Consider the following 23,465-nt stretch of genomic DNA (forward strand, 5'->3'; position numbering starts at 1 on the left):
ATACACAACTTAAATGTCAATAAAAATAGTACTTCATATATCACATGGTGTGATATAAATACACAGCACCACTTAGAAAAAGCATTCTTGCCAAAGGTATCTCACGAAAATTTAGGACATCAGAGCAGGGCCTAGTGGCTCATGCTTGTAATCCCAGTACTTGGGAGGCTGAGACAAGAGGAGCACAGGTTTGTGACCAACCTCAGCTACTTAGTGAAGCCCTTCATAAAATAATAAAAAATAGGGCTGGGAGTGTAGGCTTAGAAGTAGAATGTCCTTGAATTCAATCCTCAGTTCCACCAAGGGAAAAAAAAAAAAAAAATAGGACATCAGTATAACAGTGGAAGGGAATGGGGGAGTGGGGGTATAGGAAACAGACCAAATACTATTTGCATATATAAATATCACTAGCCTGTATAATTACAATGTACCAATAGAAAGTTAATAAGTTAAAAAGTACATTTTTGCTTAAAAATCAAACTAGATCTATTTGTCTTTAATGTTAGACAGATAAAAAATAAGGTAGGGCAGAGAGAGAAAAAAGGACAGAAAGACCTTCCTGAAAGACAAAAATTGTCCCACCCAGCTGTTTATCAGAGACTTCCAGTCCATTACATTGCAGCTTTGAGTTTCCTACACGATGTAGTTTTGTGCAGCCACACTGGGCTGTAGCATGGCACCCCAAATTAACATACATAAAAAGGAAATTTTAAAAGCCCACCATGCAGCAGGGGCTCGCTCACTGTGTTTGGGACACTCCCCTTCCCTTCTCCTTTAAGCCCCCTCTCCCCTTACTCCACCTGAATCCTCCTGTGGAATTTATCCAATAAAGTTTCTCATTTCTATTGGTGAACAAGAACTGAGAAAATACTCATGGCCCTTTAACACTAACTACTAGTTTTCAAAAAATACTAGGGACAGAGGATTTACACAAGAATCTGGCCAGTTAAAAACCAAGAGAAAAATTTATATAACACCCAGTTCAGTATCCTCACAAGTACATGATAAAAAGAGCAAATAACAAAACAGGAGGAAATAACTATTGTTTTAAAAAGTTCTTTTTGACACATACAAACAGCTATTTACAGGTCAAATGAAATCACATCTAAGATCTGCTTTAAAATATTCCTAAGCAGAACACTTAAGGTGAGTGTAGAAGCTCAATATACTCTTCAGATTATATGAATTAATGAACACACATTTATATGGAATACTCATTAGGATACACTTAGTATTATACTACTGTAGTATTTAACAGGAGCAACATAGCTATCACTTTTGATCTTTGCTCAGTTCAAAATTTCACCCCAAATACAGTCCCTCATTATGAAGTCACACAGCTAAATATTCAGAGAAAAGCATGGCTAGGACAAAAAAAAAAAGACGACTCCTACCATTATTCTGTTCAACGGTCATTAGATTATGCTTGGCTTTTACTGAGGCCTCAAATGTATCGACGTTTTCCCGTTCATACTCTTTAACATCAGCAGCTACCCGCTCCAGGATGTCCTCTGGAGAAGGCGATCGTGTTCTGGTACTGCTTTGAGGGCTGCTTGGTTCAGACGGCACAGACATATTGCTGTCTTCAGCAAGGTACTTATATTTCTGAAATTATAATACAATATATCATTTCACAAAACTGGATGCTATGTGAATATACTGTTAGCAGTAGCTTCACTGAAAAGAGTGACAATGTAAAACAACAACAACAAAAGGTTATTTTTACCTTACTTGAGCCAGATCCACAATCCCTTATGAAATTTCAGAATTCACAAAACTCTGAAAAGGTTTTTGTTTGGTGCACATTAATCATGTAGTTAACCTGACTGATGAGGTAAGATCATGCTTATCATCGTACTTATCCCCCAGTGCGACCATGAGTACGTCGCACTGTAGAAATGTTAATACATGTTGATCATGGGCTGCTTGAGACCCCACTGATGGCACTAAGTGATGTATACAGATGATGCACCATATTACCTTTCTAAAATTCAAAAATTTCTGAGTTCTGAAGCACATCTGGCCCCAAGGATTGGAGATAAGGGATTGAGGACCTGGGCAAGAACAAAAAGAGATTCAACGAAGTTTTCAGGGGTATTAGTTTAATAACAATTTTTCTTGTGTCCCAGAAAACCTTCTGTTTTGCCCTACTTCCTCTTAGTGACTCAAGGTCTTTCCTTCACTCTGACACGCTGCGACCTGCTTTGTGGTTTGGTGTGCTATGTTTAGGTGAGCTGCCATGGCTGCTCTTTCCTTTTGTCTTCTGTTTTTGAGAGAAGGCACTGTACAGGGGCTGCCCTCCACGGTGCATCTAGTGGCCATGTATAGATTTATCTCAGGGTAGCCAAGGCAGAGCCGATAGTTTTGCAAGGCAGCGAACATCATCATTAAATGACCTCATCAATATCTGTGTAAAGCACCCTTTCCCACCTAATTGTCATCATCTAGCTCTAAAAATTATTAGTCTTAAAGTTATTTTACATGTTTCATTTAAACAACTAGATTTACATTATTTTAGAAACTAAAATGTTTTCTTTTCCACACAACAGGTATACTTTTTTGCTACATAAAATTCTTCTATTTTATGCCTGAGAATTTTTATGTTCATTTAAAAAGAAACTATACTTTAAATTCCAAATATTTCACAAAGTTTAAACCAGACAGAATTCTAGGTATAACAAAGGGCAACATTTGTGTTTTAATAACTAGGGAACTGTCCATCTCCCATGTATCACAAATCTTATGTATACATGGTCCTTTTCTAAAGATCTCATAGGTTGTCAGGACTGTCACTTCTTTGTTAAAAATCTTTACTTACTAGAATTAGTTAAGATATTATTTAAGAGAGCTGATAAGATAATTACTCAAATCACATACCTGAACAATTGCCTGCCTTTGTATTCTTCTCTGTTCTATTAGAGCTTCTTCATCCTCCTCCTCTACATCAAAATCTTCGAGACTTAAAAAAAAAAAAGATAATTTCAAATACCCTTGAAGATTCTAAAATGTGACTCTACAAAAGGTCGTCTGTCATGAAGTGAGAGCCAAGTGCTAGGCCGTGCTGTTTCTAAACTGCCTCAGTTCCCAGGTTTCTTAGTCATTTACTCCTTCCCATGTCTCAGTTTTCTTCTCACCAACAATGGAAAGAATAAAGATCTCTAGGTTTAAAAAAAGTCCCCAGCACCACAAAAATAAAAATAAATAAATAAAATAAAAGTCACCACTGGCTCTTTCATGGCATTAATAAAATTCTCTCTAACCTCACTAAAAAAAAGAGAGAGACCTGGGACAGGTATGCAAATTGCTCTGAATTAACTTTTTTTGGATTATATTCCCTGCAAGCTTCTGAAAGCTATCAGTCCTTCCCTATCCAAAATACACATGCGAGCTGCATGGGGCAGCACATGCCTGGTAATCCCAGCCATTTGGAAAGCTTAAAGCAGGAGGACGGAAAGCTTGAGGCCGCCTGGGCAACTTAGCAAGACTTTGTCTCAAAACAGAAAATGAAAAAGACTCTGGATGTAGCTCAGTAGTAGAACACCCCTGGGTTCAATTCCCAGTATCACACACACACACAAAAATAAAGAAGTACAGATCAATTAACCCTTAAAGAAAGTACACATGCGAACACCAGGAGTGGTGGCTCATGCTTGTAATCCCAGCACTTGGGAGGCTGAGACAGGAGGATCGCACAGGTTCGAAGCCAGCCTCAGTTACTTAGTGAGGCTCTCGGCAACTTAGTGAGACCCTGTTCCCAAATATAGTATAAAATAGGCCCGGGAGTATAGCCCAGAGGTAGAAAAGCCCCTGGGTTCCACCCCCAGTACCACAAAAAAAAAAAAAAAAAAAAAAGTGCACATGCAAACATTTGAATATGCATGGAAATGTGGCTTGATAACCTAAATACTGACCCCAATCCTCCTCCCATTCACGCCCCCCCCCACCAAACTTTTGTGTGTGTGGTACTGGGGATGAAACCCAGGGGCTTTTCACCCCCAGGCCACACTCTCAGACCTATTTTTTCATATTTTATTTGGAAACAGGGTCTCGCTAAGTTGCTGAGAGCCTCACTATAAGCTAAGGCTGGCTTCAAACCTGCACGATCCCCCTGCCTCAGCCTCCCAAGTGCTGAGACTGTAAGTGTGAGACACCATGCCCGGCTCTCCCCAATCTTTATAACCCCGTTCAGTGCAACCTTTTCTATTGCCCTATCTGGTAACTATTCACTGCAGAAACAAAAGCTAACTGCATTCTGACTGTATCACAATCTATATAGAACACCTTTCCCCTATCCAACTTATCTGATCACTCTAAACTTTAATCAAGGTTTCTCAACCTTAGCACTATTGTTTCTGGTATGGATAGTTTTTCTTTTGGGGAATTAACTTGTGCAGGACACATTATACTTGGCTTTCTACCACTAGATGGCAACCAAAAATATCTTAAGACACTCCAAAATGTCTCTATGGAGGAGGCAAATATTCCCCTCCCATTTCAGAACTACTGAACTAAATTGGTTCATAAGATATTCCATTTAGACAACCAAGTTTGCATTTTAAAACCTTTTCTAATATTTTATTGGTCATGAAAATGGTTTCCCCACTTCATTCCCCCCCCCCCCAGTACCGGGGATAGAACCTAAAGGCATTGTACCTCTGAGCTACACCCCCAGCACTATTTTTTATTCTTTTAATTCTGAAGCAGGGTCTCACTGAGTTGTGAAGGGGCTCACTGAGTAGCTGAGGCTGTCCATGAACAGTGATTCTCTTGTCTCTGCCTCCTGAATGCTGGCATTACAAGTGTGCACCACCACACCCGGCTCCCACCTTCGTATTTTAACAGGCATTATTTCCCACTAGTACCAAATAATCACAAAAGATTAACTTAACTCAAGATCAAATCACTGGATACACGTACGATATTCAGGTGAAAAATATTTTAAGGTTTCCAGGCAAACATGATTTCTCTAAACAGGAACAACAAAATTATGGAAAAGTTCCATTCTTACTTATCATCAGATGAAGACTCTTGCTCAGCCTTCATTCCTTCAGAAAGACTTCCTTTAAATTTATCTTCCTTTACTTTGCTTCTGCTTCTTCGTCTCCGACCACCCCGTGATCGAGACCTTCTTCTTAAGCGTGACCTACTCCTCCGGCCTCTGTCTCTATTTGAAGAAAAAAGGAGGCAGATATATCCTTAAAAATGTGAATTAAAGTGGAAGAAGGCATACAAATGTGGGGAGAAGTATAAGGGAATTCTGTACTGTCTGCACAATTTTGCTATGAATTCAAAACTCCTTTAAAAATTAGTCTTAAAAAACAATATCAGAACTACTGGAATAGTCAGTCAAAAAGATAATTGAAACAGCTACCATTCTGATCTAATTTTAAATTTAAAAGTTTCTCATAAATACACACTTGAATATAAGCTCTATGGAAATAAATATCTACTGTTTCTTTGTATTCTTATGGATGGAACCCAAGGCCTTGTACATGCTAGGCAAGTACTCTGTTACTGAGCTATCCTCCCAGACCCTCTTTATGTTTTTATAGCACCAATGCTGAGGTACACAGAATGATAACTTTATCCATCCTTGCTAATGAATACAGTATAAAGGAGGTTTCTTTCAGGTCTTAACATTTGAATGATATGATCACCAAAAGTTCACTGTGTTTGTTCTCTTAAGTTGTTCATGCTGATAACTATTCATTTTTCATAACATTATTGACTATGTAAACTTATGAAGTAAATATAAAAGAGGTTTTCTATGGAAAACTAAGTTGAAACTGTAGGAACAAGAAAAATATATGAATGGCTATCAAAAGCTATAGGGAAAGGAGAGACCAACTACTAAGGGGCACTGAGATGTTCTCTGCCATAACCGTTGGTGATGACATGACTATGCTGCCAAAACTTCCACTTTACACTAAAGAGGGTGACTTTTATTTGACATTAAGTTATGTATATTTTAATAAACCCACCCAAAGAATGCTGCTGACAAGGTCAGAAAATGTGATCAAAATCTTAAATCTGAACATGACCTTCAAATGTTTCTATTAATATCTCAAGGTTTTGGCCCATGTTAAACAAACAGAAACTGGTATCACAGTCCAAAAAGAGGTTATAGGTCTACATCAAAGAATTTGCAAGTTCCCTGTTAATGTCACATCTGACCACCATGTTCAGTTCCGGTTCCTTCTGAAATCTTACTAAGATAAAATGACAGTAACGTAACACTTAAGAAAATCTATAGGCAGAGAGACAAGGGATAGCAGAAACATCAACAAAATCCTTGAAATGAGAAGGAGTTTCACTATGTTGCCCTGGTGGGTCTCAAACTCATGACCTACCCTGATCTCCATATCCTGAGTAGCTTTGTGCACCATCACATCCAGTTTTAAAATATGTAAACTGAATGGAGTCAAGCTATTAGTACAATAGGAATAGACAAGATAAACCGGAGACATTATCAGTGCATGTTAAAACAACCATACAGTATGGAAACCTGAGATTCCATGTTTGCTAAAAGATGGTAAGATAAAAGTTGAAAATTACTCGTGAAAAGCACTTAGAAACAGATAGACTCGTGTATATTTCCCTCTACATTTCAGTGGAAAATGCCCAACACTGTCCTCACAATGTGACAGAATACTTAAGATTTACTTCCTTGGGGGATTAGGAGTATATATACTTTGCCAGAAAAATCACTTGGTTAACATATGAGGCCCTAGGTTCAATCCAAAGCACCACAAAAGAGAAAAAAAAAGGGATTTACTTTCTTTCTTCAGAGGTTATTAGTGGTTGTTACTAAAACCTGACAAGATATATTTGGTGTTTTTGAATCCAAAATAGAGACAGAGGAAGTTAACATTATGAAAAATCAAAACTCTACGCAGCCAGTCTACATGCCCTGAGAGAATTCTGGAAAAGTTACCAACCCAAGAAAAAAGATCTCTAGTTGCTGGTGTCCTAAAATCTCCAAATTACCCCGAAGTGATAGCTTCTAGCTGATAATTTCTACATTGTCAGAATGGAAAAACTTCTATCGAGCTTTTCCAGTGCCTTATTTATTTTTTGGTACTGGGGATGAAACCCAGGGGGATTCTACCTCCATATTATTTTGAAACAGAGTCTCACTGAGTTGCAAAGAGCCTCAAAGTAGCTGAGGCTGCTTGAGAACCGTGATCCTCCTGTCTCAGTCTCCAAATGCTGGGATTACAAGTGTGCACCACCACACCCAGCTCTCAGTCCCTTATTATGAAATCAGAACAGCCTGCAACGAGCCAGATGCTTAAAGAAGTGTTCAAATGAAAATGTAAACAATAGCATAGGTACCCTTGAGGATAAAAAGTAGAGCAAAGAGAAGAAAACTATAAAAAACAAAGCCTCCAAAAATAAACTCAGCATCACCTGAGAAGAAATGCTATTTCCATAAAATAATAAAATGTTTAAAAATAGAATGAGAAAAATCTAAACTGAAAAGAGAACAAAATGACAAATAGGACAGATAAGTAAAAAAAAAATAAGTGGAACAAGAGACAGTCCAAGTGGAAAAAAAATAGAAAAGAGAAAGAGAGAGAATATTTCTCAGAAGGTCACACACATCCTCCTTCTGTAAATGACTTACCGAGTGACCGACATTATAAATGGGAGTGGGGAGAGAGCCACACACTAAGGCACAATCTAGTGAAATTCCAGAAGACACACACATGTAGAAAGAAAAAAAAAGGGGGGAGTCCTTTAAAAATGCCCAAGAAGCCGGGTGTGGTGGCGCACGCTTGTAATCCCAGCATTCGGGAGGCTGAGACCGGAGGATCGCGGTTTGTGGACAGCCTCAGCTACTTAGTGAGGCTCTCTGCAACTCAGTGAGAACTGGTTTCAAAATAAAGAATAAAAAATAGGGCAGGGGGTGTAGCTCAGAGGTCGAATGCCCCTGGGTTCCATCCTCAGACCCACAAAAAAGAAAAAGCACAAGAATCAGAATAGGACTCTGAAGAGCAATATTGAAAACTAGAAATCAATGAAAAAAAAAATGACTTAAAAAAAGTCTTAAAAGATTTTAAACTGGAACTTAATTCTTTTCCAAATCAGCAAGAATAAAAGGCATTTAAAGAAAAAAAGAGATAAAAGGGCCCCCAAAATGTTCCTTTCATGTGATTTCTTTATGAAGCTGTTGAAGATGGGTTACTGAAACAGAGGAGTAAGTCAAGAAAAAATGACACTGGGCAAAGAAAATGTAGACACAACACATAAGCAACAAAGGAATACCCAGAGAGGGCAGAGGGAAAGCAGTAAGAAGACGGCTGTGAGCAGCCCTAGAGAAGAGCGTGGAAGACTAGGAACACTATGTATAAGAAGTGTCCTCTTTTCCCTTCTCCTCTCCCACTATTTGCTCAGTAATGAACAATAAGCACATGATCAAAATGATTATATTGACTCTGGAAGCACACACAATGTCATAAAATCAGGCAGAAGAGAAATATGGGTATGGGTGGCATAAAAACTCACAATCCAAAAGAACTCTCACACCATGCATTTTCTTTTCCAGGAATGTAATACATAAAATTTCTCAAGAGATATATAAAGATGGTTGCAATAAAGCGTTCTGTGTGCTATCTTTTAAAAATATATTCAGTAAGAGCTGGGTGTGGTGGCGCACGCTTGTAATCCCAGTACTTGGGTGTCTGAGATAGGAGGATCGCACAGGTTCGAAGCCAGCCTCAGCTACTTGATGAGGCTCTCAGCAACTTAGTGAGACTCTGTTTCCTGATAAAATATAAAATAGGTCTGGGAGTATAGCCCAGAGGTAGAAAGCCATCCCCAATACCCCCCATATATATATATATATTTACGTGTATATATAAATGTTAAAAGGTTTAGATTAGGTTATTAATGAATATGCGGATTTATAAAAATGATTTCCTGCTTTATAAACCATTTTATTTATTTATTTTAACCAACTAACTGCATGTTCTTCTGATAAAATGTCCCCCCCCCCTTTTCTTTTTTTGGGTATTGACAGTGATTGAACCCAGGGGCATTCCATCTGTGAGCTACACCTCCCACCCCTACTGTATTTATTTCTTGGAAAGAGGGTCTCAAGTTACTACACACTGGTCCTGAATGTGCAATCCTCCTGTTTAGCCTATCAAGTACTGGTATTACAGGTATGTACCACACTGTACTCAGCTGATAAAATGGTTTTCTAACAGTGAACTAAACAGGTTTTTGCCAAAAATTCTTCATGAAGAACAAATTACATATAATTATAAAATGACAATAAACTGGACTATTTATCTTCTGATCCTATATTAAGCCTAGCTTATTTTAGTATTCCTCTCTTATAAAAGTATCGGTTTAAAAAGACTGATTTGTATAAGCCGCGCATGGTGGTGCACACTTGTAATCCCAGTACTTGGGAGGCTGAGACAGGATCGTAGGTTCTCATATAGCCTCAGCTACTTAGTGAGGCCCTCCATAACTTAGTGAGACCCTGCTTCAAAATAAAGAATAAAAAATTGGGCTGGGTGTAGCTTGGAGGTAGAAGGCCCCTGGGTTCCATCCCCAGCATCATTGATTTGTATAAATCTGAAAGGAAAACATTAGAAACGACAGGATCACAGCTAAAAATTTTCAGAGAAAAATATATTTCTCTCTTTTTTTTTTTGGTAGTACTGGGATGGAACCCAGGGGCCTTCTACCTCCAGGCTATACTCCCAGACTATTTTATATTTTTTACTTGGAAACAGGGTCTCTTAAGCCAGCAAAGGCTGGCTTCGAACCTGCACGATCCTCCTGTCTCAGCCTCCCAAGCACGGGGATTACAAGTATGTACCACCACGCCCAGCAGAGAAAAATATTTTATAGGAATACCTACCAAGTGAACTAGGTGAAGCTTCAGAAGCATTTGAAGGTTAACGAATTAAGAGGGCATCAACATGCGCAATTACCTTCTCCGAGGAGATCTGCTTCTTCTTCTTGGAGACCTGCTACGGCGGAGTGGGGAACGGGACCGCCTTCTGATGGGAGATCTACTTCTTCTTCGGGTTGGCGACCACCTATTGATGGGGCTGGCATCTTTTGATCTTTCGCGTCTACTAAGGATATCGTCTCGAGGTCGTGTTCTTAAGGGGAGCAAATACAAGTTAACAAAAAAAAAAAACCAAACTAAATGAACTTACCCTACATGTAAAGACTATTTAAGAAAAGAACTAACCTAATGATAACACAAAATTCACATAACCATAATGATACTTTGGTGTTATGGTAAGCATATAGTAAAAGTCTATTTACTATGGCCTCACAATTTGAAGCATGAAAGGCTACTCATTAAAGCCACTGATTCTAATCCCCCCCACCCCCCCGTGATTAGGGATTAAACCCAGAGGCAAATGATTTTACCTCCAAGCTATACCCCTTGTCCTATTTTTTTATTTTTTTTTTTTAACAGATCTGGGGGTGGAACCTAAGGGCATTCGACCTCTGAGCTACACCACCTGCCCTGTATTTTATTCTTTATTTTGAAACAGGGTCTCACTAAGTTACTGAGAGCCTAAGTAGCTGAGGCTGTCCACTAACCGAAATCCTCCAATCTCAGCCTCACGAATGCTGGGATTACAAGTGTGCGCTAACATGCCTGGAACTATGTTTTATTCTTTATTTTGAAACAAAATCTCAGTGAGTTGCAGAGGGTCTTGCTAAGTAGAGACCGGCTGCAAACCTACAATCCTCCAGTCTCAGCCTCCCAAGTACTGGGATGACAGTGTGTGCCACCATCCCAGCTACTGATTCTTCAAATAAACAATGAAATCTGTCCAAGTGGATGGTAATATTCTATTTCCTCATTCTACAATTCTTTCTATCTTAACATTTCTGCATTAAACATTTCATTGTTAATGTCAATTAAATATAACAGTACCTTACAATCAATATTTCTCAGAAATTAAGAAAATATCTCAGTCTCTCCTATTTACAACCAACTTTTCAAAAGCTGTAAGTGCCTTCCAATGAATTTTAATGTTTAAAGTGATGTGTATATTACTACAGGACTTTCTAAAACTTAATTTTTTTTTAGGTTTTGAACATTTATCAATGTTTCAGATTTGGATAAGACTATTTAATCTGACACCAGGACAGCTTATGAAAAGGCGTGTCTCTACAATTAAATAATATTACAATATTTCCTCCATTGGATAAAAACATAACCTGCCTTGCATGTTTGGACATGGCATATAAAATCTAAGACTATTTCTCTAATCTAGTCAAAATAAGCAAGGTAGACATTGACTCCATCTGTAATACTTCTTAAGGCTAGCCGACAAAAATTTTTTTTTCATATAATTTGTTTAGTCTCTAAAGAGCGGTTAAAAATTACAAATGGGACAAAATAACTACAGAATGTTACTTGATTAAATAAAAATACTTAACTTCATTTTGATCTAAGGTATTTAAACACGTTTCCTCTTTATCTTTAGTCTACAAAAAACTTCACATGCAACCAATCTAAATTTTTATTAGTTTTAGAAAAGGAATAATTATGGTATATCTACAATGTTAAGTACCATGTTGCTATATAAAGTATGAATAAGATATATGTACTGTCAGTGAAGCATTTTGTTAAAAGTGTATACCATGTAAGTATATATAACTTCACTTGTACGTGCATGAAAAAGGACCAGGACATAAACTACTTGGAGTGGTTGTGGAAGGATAAAGTGCAGAGTATTTAATAACCTCCTGCATTATTTGGATTTCTCCTTAATTACTATATACCTTTTCTATAATAAAATACATACACATCTTTGTTCCAAATACTCAGGTCTGGTCTTTATCAAGTACCTCAATACAGAAAGTTAAGGAAAAAAGGAGGCTATTTCATTACAATGCATTTTGTAGTAAAGAATCAAAAGCGTTGCTTAAGATAGAGCACTTTTAAAAGAACATTCTCATTCTGCCAGGCATGGTGGCACATGCTTGTAATCCCAGAACCTGGAATGCTGAAAGAGGAGGATCGCAGATTTGTGGCCAGCTTCAGCTACTTAGTGAGCCCTCCACAACTTAGACCCTGTTTCAAGATAAAAAAATACTAAAAAAAAAAAAAAAAAAAAAAAAAAAGCAGGCTGGGGGTATAGTTTGGAGGTAGAATACCCCTGGTTTCAATCCCCAGCACCACACACACACACAAAAAAAGAACATTCTTGAAATTGCTGAGAATGTGATGACTTAAGCTCTAAAATTATGCTTATAACCATACTTAAAATATTAAAACGATCAGAATTTATAACATCTTTATTAGCTAGCTACTTTTTTTGGTGTGTGTGGTACTGGGGGTGGAACCCAGAGGCTTTCTACCTCTGGGCTATACTCCCAGACCTTTTTTTTATACTTTATTTGGAAACAGGGTCTCACTAAGTTGCTGAGAGCCTCACTAAGCATCTGAGGCTGGCTTCAAACCCGTGCAATCCTCCTGTCTCAGCTTCCCAAGCGTGGGGATTATAAGCGTGTGCCACCACGCCCAGCTTAGCTAGCTACTTTTAATAAGCAAAGCTTGGTTGGTAATTTCAAAATACAAAATTACTGCATATAGAGAAGATACTAATAAATCAGTTTCTAAAGTAATTTAGACTGGTCTACATGACACTTCCCCCCTAAAAAGCCCCTTAGCTCTATGATCCTGGGTAAATCACTTAATTTCTGACTTTATATCATTTGAAATATATGTCTGAAAGCTCCCATCTCATGGGTTAAGACAATCTCATGAAGATTTATCAGTTACAACTTCTTGAATTTAAAAGAATGTTAATAACAGACTAGATTATATTTAAAATTATGAAACTCACTACCTCATTTATTAACTCTCCTTGTCCTCAAGTTCTACCTTCCCTCTGAGGTATGCTACACTGGTAAAAAGCATTAGCATTTTATTAACCAGTACCTTGGAGAAGAAAGTCGTCTCCTCTCTGGCTCTCTTCGTTTTCTTTCTAAGGACCGGCTCTTGGCTCTTCTATTTGGAGACAGAGTTCGAGAAGGCGATTTGCTCTGCTTAGATCTTCTATCATTTAGGAGTGGAGATCTGCTTCTCCTTGATTTTTCACGCTGTTTTGGAGACAAACTTCTTCTTTTGGGACTACGACCAGGTCTTCTGCTGGGTGACCGATTTTCTTTCCCAGAAGAAGCATCTTTAGAGGGAGATTTAATTGGCTTCTTTTCTTTATCTGTTTCAGACCTCTTTGATTTTCTCTCTTTGGACCGTGACCTTCCGTCTTTGGATTTACCTCTTAAGTCAACTGGGGACCTGGATTTTTTACTTCGATCACGACTTCTTTCATTTATGATTGGGGATTTTTTTCTATCTTTTGTCTTACTTTTCTCTTCGATTTTAACCTTCTCATCAGGAGATCTGGTCTTCCCAATTTTCTCTTGCGATCGCCTTCTAAGAGTTGGGGACTTTGATTTCCTTACTTGATCTTGAGACTTGCTTCTCTTAGACGGACTTTTGGACTTTTTCCTCTCCTTTGACTTGCTCCTAGTTGTTTTCTCTTTAACTATTTCAATACCTCCCTTACTTTTCTTTTTATCCGACCTATGTCTAGTCCGTTCTTTGGATCTGCTTTTACTTCTTTTTTTTGTACTATTTTTATTGTCCACAAGGTCAAGTTTTCCCTTTGTACTGGAAGATCTAGTGCTAGACCTATTTCCATTTCTTGCCTTTTCATGAATCTCTCCTTCTTCTTCAGAGCCAGACTCATAACCTTGTAAAATGAGCCCCATCCCAGATTGGACCTTTCCTTCCATTAACTCATTGTCAAGTTCAGCTTTAATCAACGCTCTCTGTTTTTCTAAGTCTTCTAGCAAAGCTAAATCATCAAGTTTAGTTCTTTTTGTTGGAGACATACCTTCTTTGTCAGAAGCATCCATAACTTCTTTTCTTTTGTGTTTCTTATGTTTATGCTTATGTTTATGTTTTTTATCCTTGTCTTCTTCTGAGGAATGTTTATGCTTCTTATGTTTACTTCTGTGTTTATGCTTCTTTTTTTTGTGACGACTGTGCTTATTTTGAGATTGGTCTTCTGATACTTCTCCATTTTCTTCATTTACACTCTTTTCAGAATTATCAGCATCTTCCATCCTAGAAGTATAGAAAATGCATATTAAAACTACACTCTTTATACAGTGGTCAGAGTCACAACAAAATAACAATAGTGATAAAATATATCTTGTTAGTCACTAAAAATTTTGACGAAGTTTTAGATATTTTATTAAAAAGAATATATATGGTAAGAACTGAGGTGGGTGGTGATACAACTTTAATTTATTTCTAATGGTTGAACTCACAAAGCAAAAGTATTAGAGGAAATACACATATTATATACATATACATACACATACTGAGGAAAGGTTAAAAAAAGTTAATTGAAAAGAGAATCCAAACCAAGTACAGAAGTATAGTAATTTAGCAAAGTCACCCAGTAACTTGAATTTTGTCTTGCAGCGATGTGGGCTGAACCTGCATGGTTCCTCTTGCATTGTAGGTAAGTGCTCTATCGCTGAGCTACATGCCTAGCTAGTGTTAACTTGGTTTTTAAATCAGCATTCCTCACTATATACTTAAATAAAAGACTTTTTTCATAAAACACAGGAATCCTAAGATCAGGAGACTAACCTCTACTTGAGATTCAGAAAACTATGTATTTGAAAAAAAAAATTTAGCAGGTCATTTGTTTTGAGCATTACACCTATTCAACCCCTTGCGCACTCTGAAAAAAATCTGATGAGCCAATACTGAGCTAAACCCAAAATAAACAATCAGTGTGTGCTGGTAGCTAATGTTGATGTTGACAGTTAACAAATCCCCAGGGGTTCAAGGAGAACTAAACAGGAAAAAGGACTCTTGTGCCTGCCTACCTACCACTAAACAACCACAAGGGAGGACATCTTGTAATTCAACAACAGTATAGAATCAGTGATTTCATACAGTTTAACCCAATATTTGTTCAGCAAATTGTTTAATCTTTCTGGATTTCAATTGAGAAATTGATTTCTCAAACTATACTCCTATGGTGCTATGTAAAAACAAAACTAAATTTACCAAAGCCTTCAGTGCTTAGTAATTCTAGGTAAAATACAGGTTCAAAAGTATTACAGATCCTCTCTGACTTATGATGGGGTTATGTCCTGATAAGTCCATCGTAAATTGGAAATATTTTAAATATACAATAGACTGATTGTGCCAAACGTCACTGCTTAAGAACACAGAATGTTAATTTTCCCTTTTAAAGTCACTCTCCATAACAAATCAACACATTCTAAAATATGAGATCAAAACCAAACTTTAAACTGCATTAGGCCATTATTTTCTGAAGGAAGATATGGATAATTTTGTCAGGGCTTCAAATGACATACTCTGTTACAGTATGGTTCTGCAGCATCCCCAAAGGCTCAGGTGTTGAAGGCTTGTCCACAGTTGTTGGTGCTTTGAGAAGATAGTGAAAAACTTTAGGAGGTGGGGCCTAACTGGAGGAATTAAGTCACTGGGCCTATCTTTGAAGGATTTATTTTGTTCCCAGCCACCTCTCCCCCTTCTGCTTCCTGTCCACCATGAGGTGAGCAGCCTTGCCCTACCAAACGCTCCCACCCAATGGGGCCAAGAGGCCATGGGCTGAAATCTCCGAAACAATGATCCCAAATCTTTCATCTTTTGTTTTTCTTAGGTATTTTGAACACTGATGGAAAATGAATATAAACTCCTAAACTTTTAATAAGTATACTACAGATAATCCCTTTTAAGATTTCATGAGCCTGTTTACTAATCTCTGAACTTTTTAAAGTACTGTGTATTAAACCCAGTGGTGCTGCTCTATCACTGAGCTACATTCCTACCAGCCCCCTCCCCCCAACCTCCTTTAATTTTGATACACAGTTTCACTAAATTGCCTTGAGATCCTCTTGCCTCAGCCGGCTGGGTAACTATGTCTGGCTGTACATACATACATATATGCACACACACATATATACACATATTTTTAATGACCTGCGACATAGGCAATAAGCCAGGTGACAGGAAAACAAAAATGTACAAGATCAATATCTTGCCCCCTCAACAAAATTAAGAGTCTATGCAAAAAGAAAGTCCCATGACACAACCCCCCCCCCAAAAAAAAAACACAGTACGGCTTAAGCACACACACACACACACAAAAAAAAAAAAAAAAAAAAAGAACTGCAATGATGTGAAGCACTGAATGATGGGTAGCACTGAAGGATCACCTAAACCCACTTTGAGAATGGTCAGGAAAATGTTTTGTAGACCACAGGAAAAAACCCAAGTTTCTTAAGTAGGAACTTTGATGGGAGAGAAGAAGTTGGCCAAGAAGTAATGTGGATTAAAAAATAAAGGCTAAGCAGTATCACTGTACTAGAAACTGAGCAAGGAAAAGTCAGAGAGAGAGAGAGAGAGAGAGAGAGAGAGAGACAGAGACACACACACCCCGTGCATGAGCAAGAGCTGGTGATGAAAGATAGTTATATACAGGAAACTCCAGAATAACCAAGGCATCAGAATTGTGGAAGAAACTGGTCTAAGAGAAATTAATATTCCATGTGGACCAATTCCAAGAGGATAAGATACATGGCTCTGGGACTGAGTGGTTGAAATGGAACTAAAGGTTCACTAGAGTCACAGGGGCCCAAAACTGCAGGGTTAATTTGCTGGCTGGGTGTCCATTATGGCACTGCCACCTCTGAGGATTACTGCAGGAATTGGCCATAGAGCCTGGCTCTCCATCCAGATCTCAATCTTCAATAAACTTGAAGTGTGGGTTAAGAATGAAAGGAGGTATAACTAAAAAGTTATTAGGTGACAACGGGAATGTAGTGAACACATATCCACCACTAGGCATCAAATACAAAGAATGATGATTTTTCTAATCTCCATATCAGGGAACATGAGAAAGTAAAAAGTATTGAAAAGATGTGCAGAGAAGCTAATAGGCAGGTGTCAGTCTGGGCCAACTCCTCTCTGAATATGAGATGGTGTGAGATAAACATAATAGCTTTCACTGATTCATCATTTTGTCTCAAAGAAAAAAGCATTATCTTTGTATTAAAAAAAAAAACCAACACCACCAACATTTCTCTATTATGAACGGGAAAATAATTATATAGATTTTGAAGATCCAAAGACATTTCAAGTTTGTTTTTGATACAGGCTACATAGCTAACTACCTCCTTTTGCCAGAAATCTCTTATACTACAATTCAGAAGATGGGCATGCATCTTTTTGAGAAAAAAATAGGCTAATTCAAGGTATGGAGTACCTTTCCAAAGACTGAGAATGATTGTTAAGTATATAAAAGTGCCCAAAATAAAAGATTCTAGTCATTAAGTTAGAAGTCAAACTACCTAAGACTCTCAAGATAAAGGATAGCTGAGTAGGTCAAGAAGTCTACAGCCAAACTGCCTGGGTTAAAATCTTGGTTCCACAACTTACCAATTGTAAGGCTTTTGGAAAGCTTAAGCTCTAAATTCTTAGCTCATCTTTACCAAGGACAAAACAGCACCTTTCTGAAAAGCTGTTGTAAGGTTTACATGGGTTAATAATGTTTAAATATTTACAAGCTTCTCAGCCCAAACTAAGTGCTCCAAAATGTAAGCTTGTTATTGTATACACACTGGTTAATGTATTCATTCATAAAAACCTCACTTGTTTGCACATGAACCAAGAGCTCTAAAAAGTAAGTTGTTAACTATATAGATACAGGTTAATGTATCTATTCACAAAATCATTATGGAGCTGACACAGAGTACTAAGAATGTTAATTTAAGGAAGGCTTTCAAAGAACATGGACTCCTTGGGCTCAAATGCCTCCAACATGACACAGCTACTACAACCTTAGGCAAGTCACTCACGCCTCTGTGCATCACTCTTCAGCTACAAAAATTGGAGAAATAACAGTACAGATAAAAGTTTTGTTACAACAAGTGGATGAGTTCACACTATAAAAGGCTGTCATAGCCAGCTATGACAGTACATTCCTGTAAAACCAGTTCAAACAGAAGGATCACAGGCTCGAGGCCAGCCTCAGCAAATTTAGCAAGATCCTGTTTCAAAACAGAAACCAAAAGGAATATATAGCTCGAAGGCAGAATGTCCCTGGATTCAATCCTCAGTACTGGAAGGGAGGGAAAGGAGGTTATATTAAAGGCTCAAGAATGTTTCTCCATGACAGAAAAGACTGAGGGTCAGGGAAGTTTAAGGGACTTATCTAAGGCCATACATACATCATAGCAGTGAGAAGGCTGTTATTATATTCCAAGTCAGTCAAAAATTCTACCATTTGATCGAAGATGCTTTTAAAATGCCAGATTATGTCAGTACTCTATGAAATTTGATTATTGCTTCCTATCTCATTCAAAGTAAAAGTTAAAATACTTTAAAAAACCCTATACTTACCACCCAACCTCAACACCGAACCTACCATTCTCCTCCTACATGCACCTGCCAAACCACTTTTCTAGAACAGCAGGTACCTCTCATCTCGGGGCTTTGGCATTTGTACTTAGATCTTTCTCCTAGCAGGCTTCCCCGACATGCATCACCAGTCCTGTGTACCTCAGGTCGTCGTTGCCTTTTCATGCCATCAGACCCCACCTCATACATCTTTACTTTTTGTGCTTACTTTTTTTTTTTTGCAAAGTAACCACCACCCAATATAATTCTTGATGGTTTCTCTATATTATAAGCACTATGAGAGAAAAATTCCTTATCTATTTAGTTCACTGCTCTATCCCTATGACCTAAAAGAATATTTAACCTACAGCTAGTATTCTAGGAAAAGATAAAAGCTGAATTTGCTACACTAAAGTTGTTTTCTTTTATAATCTATTATAGACTCGTAGCTCTTGAAAGTGCTCATAGTTATATTTACAGTATCTGTGCTCACACACACAATAGGTACACTATTTGTTTAATGTGCAATAGCTGATCAAATTTAGCTATACTCTCTCTAAAGAAAAATCTGCTTTTGAACTTTTTTTTTTGGTGGTACTGGGGGTAGAATCCAGAGACTTTCTACCTCCGGGCTATACTTCCAGACCTATTTGGAAACAGGGTCTCACTAAGTTGCTGAGAGCCTCACTAAGTAGCTGAGGCTGGCCCCGAACCTGTGCGATCCTCCTGTCTCAGCCTCCCCAGAGCAGGGATTACAAGCGTGCGCCACCACACCCGGCTCTTTTGAACTTTTTAAATGCTTTCTAAGATGATTTACAAAGAGTCTTAGCAGTTCCAATTCAAAATTCTTACCCATAAAGAAGAAATCTAACTCCTCATGCTTCTGAGGATTCAGGAGCTACATCATGATGTCCAATGTTACCAGATAAGAGCCATTTCTAGGAGCGACCCCAGTTTCTACTGTAAGTTAATAACTATTATTATCTCAAAATAATGAAGCTTGGCACAGTGTTGCATGCCTATAATCCCAGTATTTGGGAAGCTGAGACAGGAGTTGTTCATTATAAACAACTTTCTCCTTAAGCCTTAGGAAAAGGTTCATTGCTTAAGCCTTAGGAAAAGGTTCATTGTTAAGGAAACTTCTTGCATAATTTAAAAAGACAATGCCAGCTATATAATTCTCTAAGTATAAATTTATACTTTGTATTTACATCTTACTTAGCATGTGGCTATGCATTAATTCTCTAAGTATAAATTTATACTTTGTATTTACATCTTACTTAGCATGTGGCTATGCATACCAACCCACCTTCAACACGTTTATCATAAAACAATTTTATTTGTTTTTTTGTACTAGGAATCGACACCAGGAGCATTCTGCTTCTAAGCTATACAATATTCCAGCCCTTTTTAAAATTCATTATGGTCATTTTCTGCTTCTGCAAACAGGCTGTTGCAGATCCTTTCTCTGGAATGTAACCATTTATCATGAACTCTAAATTATACCCCCTGCTTCCCAAAATAAACCTCTTATGTTCACTTTAAAATAAAAATATTATTTTTTAAATTTTGAATCACAATCTCCCTAAGTTGCTCTTGCTGGCCTTGATCCTCCTGCCTCAGCCTCTTAAATACTGAGAGTATAGGCATAAATCACTGCCTAAGCTAAAGAATAGTTCTAACGAATTCATTTGGGAAACATTCAATCTATGCTTTAGAAACACACAGAAATAATTTAAATCTGTGCATAAATGTAACCATTTTCAAGATAGATACTTCTTCAAAAGATGGGTGCAGTGGTGCACACCTGTAATCCCAGTGCTTGAGAGGCTGAGACAGGAGGATCACAGGTTTGAGGGCAGCCTCAGCAACTCTCATCAACCTAGTGAGACCTTGTTTCAAAATAAGGAATAAAATTTAGGGCTAGGGGTATAGCTCAGAGGTAGAGCCCCCTCTGGGTTCAATTCCCAGTAGTGGGAAAAAAAAAATCTTTTTAATAGTGATCAAAATGAATGCCAATGCTTCTATACAAGTTATTAAGTCTGTTTCTGACAAACTAAAAAAAAAAAAAAATCTGGTGCAGAATTAACACAGATATAAAAGTTTGTAGCTCAGGGGTGGGGTCCTTTGTGCAATCCCTGCTACATCCCCTTTCCCCTCAAAGGACCCTTCCGGGACACTAAAAAGTAAGTAAAAATAATCTGAAACCTTAAGGGCAATTTAAAAAGGAGCTGAAATGTATAACAAAAGGCCAGACAGTAAAATAGTCTGACTATAGGCATTTAAATGAATCTGTCACTTAGCATGACTTAGGGCAAGTTACTCAGTGTTACAGTTTCATCATCTGAAAAGTATGAAAAAGAACAGCATCTACCTACCTCCATAGGGTTTACATGAATTAGGCAAGTTAACATTTGTTCAACAGTGCCCAAAGAATACCCAGTCTTTGGTACATGCAAGTAAGTTCAAACTAAAGAGATTGCCAAATACAAAAGTCACTATTTAAATCTTTGGGGAGCTTAAAAAACTTTGATAGTTATCACTTCAAAATTTCCTATTTTGAGTTGATTCCACATAACTATAAATTTTCAGCTGGGTACTCACTATGACCAGCATACACAACAGTCACTTTCATATTAAAACTGTTGTTTTATTTTCAAATTAGTGAAAGTAGAACACATACAGACTAAATGTTCCACTCACATCAAGTATTCTGTGAAAGAGGAGAAATTAAAGGCTCAGTGTTATTTACAGTGCAAGGACCTAAACAAATATGCATTTATTAAATGTTATTTGCGTATGTAAATAAAATATAGCTGACTCACTCCTCAAAATGAATCTGAACTGACCCTAAAATCAAGTGGACACAGCAGTATAAAACATTTCGGATGACTAAGAAATTCAGCTGTATAGATAGCTGTATAAGATGTATCCGCTGTAATGTATACTGTAACTGTGCCACAGTCAACTCAATAAGAAACAATAACAAGCTAAGTCTACTTAAAACTTAGAATCTACTTGTTCTCTCCTAAGTCAAATCGTGAAAATAAAAATTCAACATTCAAAAGCCCTAAAAAAAAAATTGTAATTTTTTCCAGCTATTCATTGAGCAAAGAGCCCAGAACTGAATGCACAGCAACGAAGTGTCAAGTTTTCTGGTAGTAAAGATTTCTCCTCTCAATCACAAGTAGCTGGGAGAATATGTTTCCTAAGACGACTGGAAATAAATCAAATAATAACGGTGCAAAAAGAAAAGTGCTACAGTATTCTTTTAAAACTCACTGCTTTTTAGGTTGGATTTTCCTAATATAGGCATAAAGAAAATACTTTTAGTTAAGCAACGGTGAGCCTTTGCTTAATATGCGTTCATTTGGCCACATGGATTCTTTATATTAGCTTAATTAGTGGTTTGGTTAGGAAGCAGCTAGCAATTCCCACTCTTCGTCCATTCGTCCTACTAAAAGAACGGCTATAAACTCAGGCAAAACCAAATGGCAGGCCTCACAATCAAGATCTCCTACTTTGCCTTAAGTTTGCAAGTTGACAAATAAGCTGCTAATAAGCAGGAGAAAAAAATATCGGGTGGTTACTGGGAGTAAAAGTACAAGGTGGGGAGATCCGGCTAGCCACAGACTAGCTCCGGGACAGTCAGAGGGTGACTCTAGCACCCCTCCTGCAGGCTTTTAGGTCCCAAAACTTAGACCTGCAGCCAGGACCCCGAGGGCGGCGTGTGAGCGGGCTTTTAGGTCCCAAAACTTAGACCTGCAGCCAGGACCCCGAGGGCGGCGTGTGAGCGGAAGAAAAAGCTTAGGGCTCGCCCCGCCCGGCGCCACCATCCCTCCCGTCCCCAACCCGAGGCCGCCGACTGTGTGTCCAGGAAACTACTCTGGGTGCCGAGGGCGGAGCAGGAAGGCGCGACCTCGGTGCGGCGGCGGCCGCCACGCGCACTGGACCCGTAGAGGCCGCTCGCGCTCCGCCTCCGGGCAACGCCGCGCTGCGGGCCGCCGCCTCCGTCGCCAACAGCCGCGGCCTCGGGGAGTGGAGCGCAAGGCCGCCCGGCACTCCACGCCTCCCGCCCCGCAGCGGATCGCGCGGGGAAAGGCAAAGTTTGGCTCTCGCCGTTAGGCCTGAACTTTCCCGCGCGTCCGTCCAGGTCTCCGCCGTTTCCCACTCGGTGGCCCGCGCTCCGGCCTTCGGCCCACGGACAGACACTACTTACTCTGGCTGCTCCCGCAGCAACTGAGTCTCCGCGGCGGCCATCTTGAACTTCCTGACTCTCAGCCGCGGTAGCGGAGGATCCCCGGACGGTGGAAGCTAGTGGAAGAGGAGGAAGGGGAAAAAAAGAAAAAAGAAAAAAAAAAAAAAAAAAAGCTGTCGCGCATGTGCAACGCGCGTAGGGAAAAGCGGTACCCTAGAGTCCAAGCTAAGAATCCGGATATAAAACCCCACATCCGGGAACGGGACGCAGAGCGTCCTGACGTCATTTCCGGGACCTTGGGGGCGGTGCCTGTGCAGACTAAGGGCAAATCTTTCTGCTAGGCTGGAGCTCCAGTTATTGTAGGAACTGGGCGTTTATTAATCCTCATACCCTGCTGGGGAGGGTAACGAGGGGAATGGCTTGGTACCATGGGTGCAGTTCCGAATGCTGGCTCGCTCTTGGTCCCAGAAATAGGTGAAAATTTAATTTTTTCCTATTTCTTTTCCTGGTTGCTGATTAGTGGAGCGCTGATAGGTCGGTTTTCGTGTCTTCAACCATAAACTCGGTTATTTCCCCGGTACCCTTTTAGTCTACCTTCTTTTTGTGGAGTTTAAGCATCCCGATCGTGGGGAAGAATGCACAGAATAAATACAGTTGCTCGGATTGTTCCGTTTGATGCCAGATTGTGACTTTGAAGCCAAGTCTAGACTTGCCTAAAGCCATTCAAGTTTTTTTTAAGCATAGTGAAGACACTCAGAAAAATGTGATAGCAAATATTTCCTTTAAAAAATTCTTGCCAAATTCACTTGCACGGTACTA

General features: G+C 38.8%; 1 protein-coding gene across 1 annotated transcript in view; it reads right to left on the bottom strand.

The window, feature by feature from the left end:
• PRP4K (pre-mRNA processing factor kinase PRP4K) overlaps window positions 1-22,723 on the bottom strand; it is a gene marked incomplete at its 3' end in the record, with an annotated part of 38,420 nt that extends 15,697 nt beyond the window's left edge. Inside the window, exons 1-6 of the mRNA XM_080710882.1 lie at window positions 22,668-22,723; window positions 12,935-14,128; window positions 9,951-10,124; window positions 5,009-5,164; window positions 2,878-2,959; window positions 1,395-1,605 (exon numbers count right to left, since the gene is read on the bottom strand). Coding sequence (XP_080567008.1) covers window positions 1,395-1,605; window positions 2,878-2,959; window positions 5,009-5,164; window positions 9,951-10,124; window positions 12,935-14,128; window positions 22,668-22,708 — 1,858 coding nt within the window. The 5' untranslated portion in view covers window positions 22,709-22,723. The remainder of the gene's footprint in view (window positions 1-1,394; window positions 1,606-2,877; window positions 2,960-5,008; window positions 5,165-9,950; window positions 10,125-12,934; window positions 14,129-22,667) is intronic.
• Between the last annotated feature and the right edge of the window lie 742 nt (window positions 22,724-23,465).

This window comes from Muscardinus avellanarius (assembly GCF_963383645.1).
Source record: "Muscardinus avellanarius genome assembly, chromosome: 14".
Classification (NCBI taxonomy): domain Eukaryota; kingdom Metazoa; phylum Chordata; class Mammalia; order Rodentia; family Gliridae; genus Muscardinus; species Muscardinus avellanarius.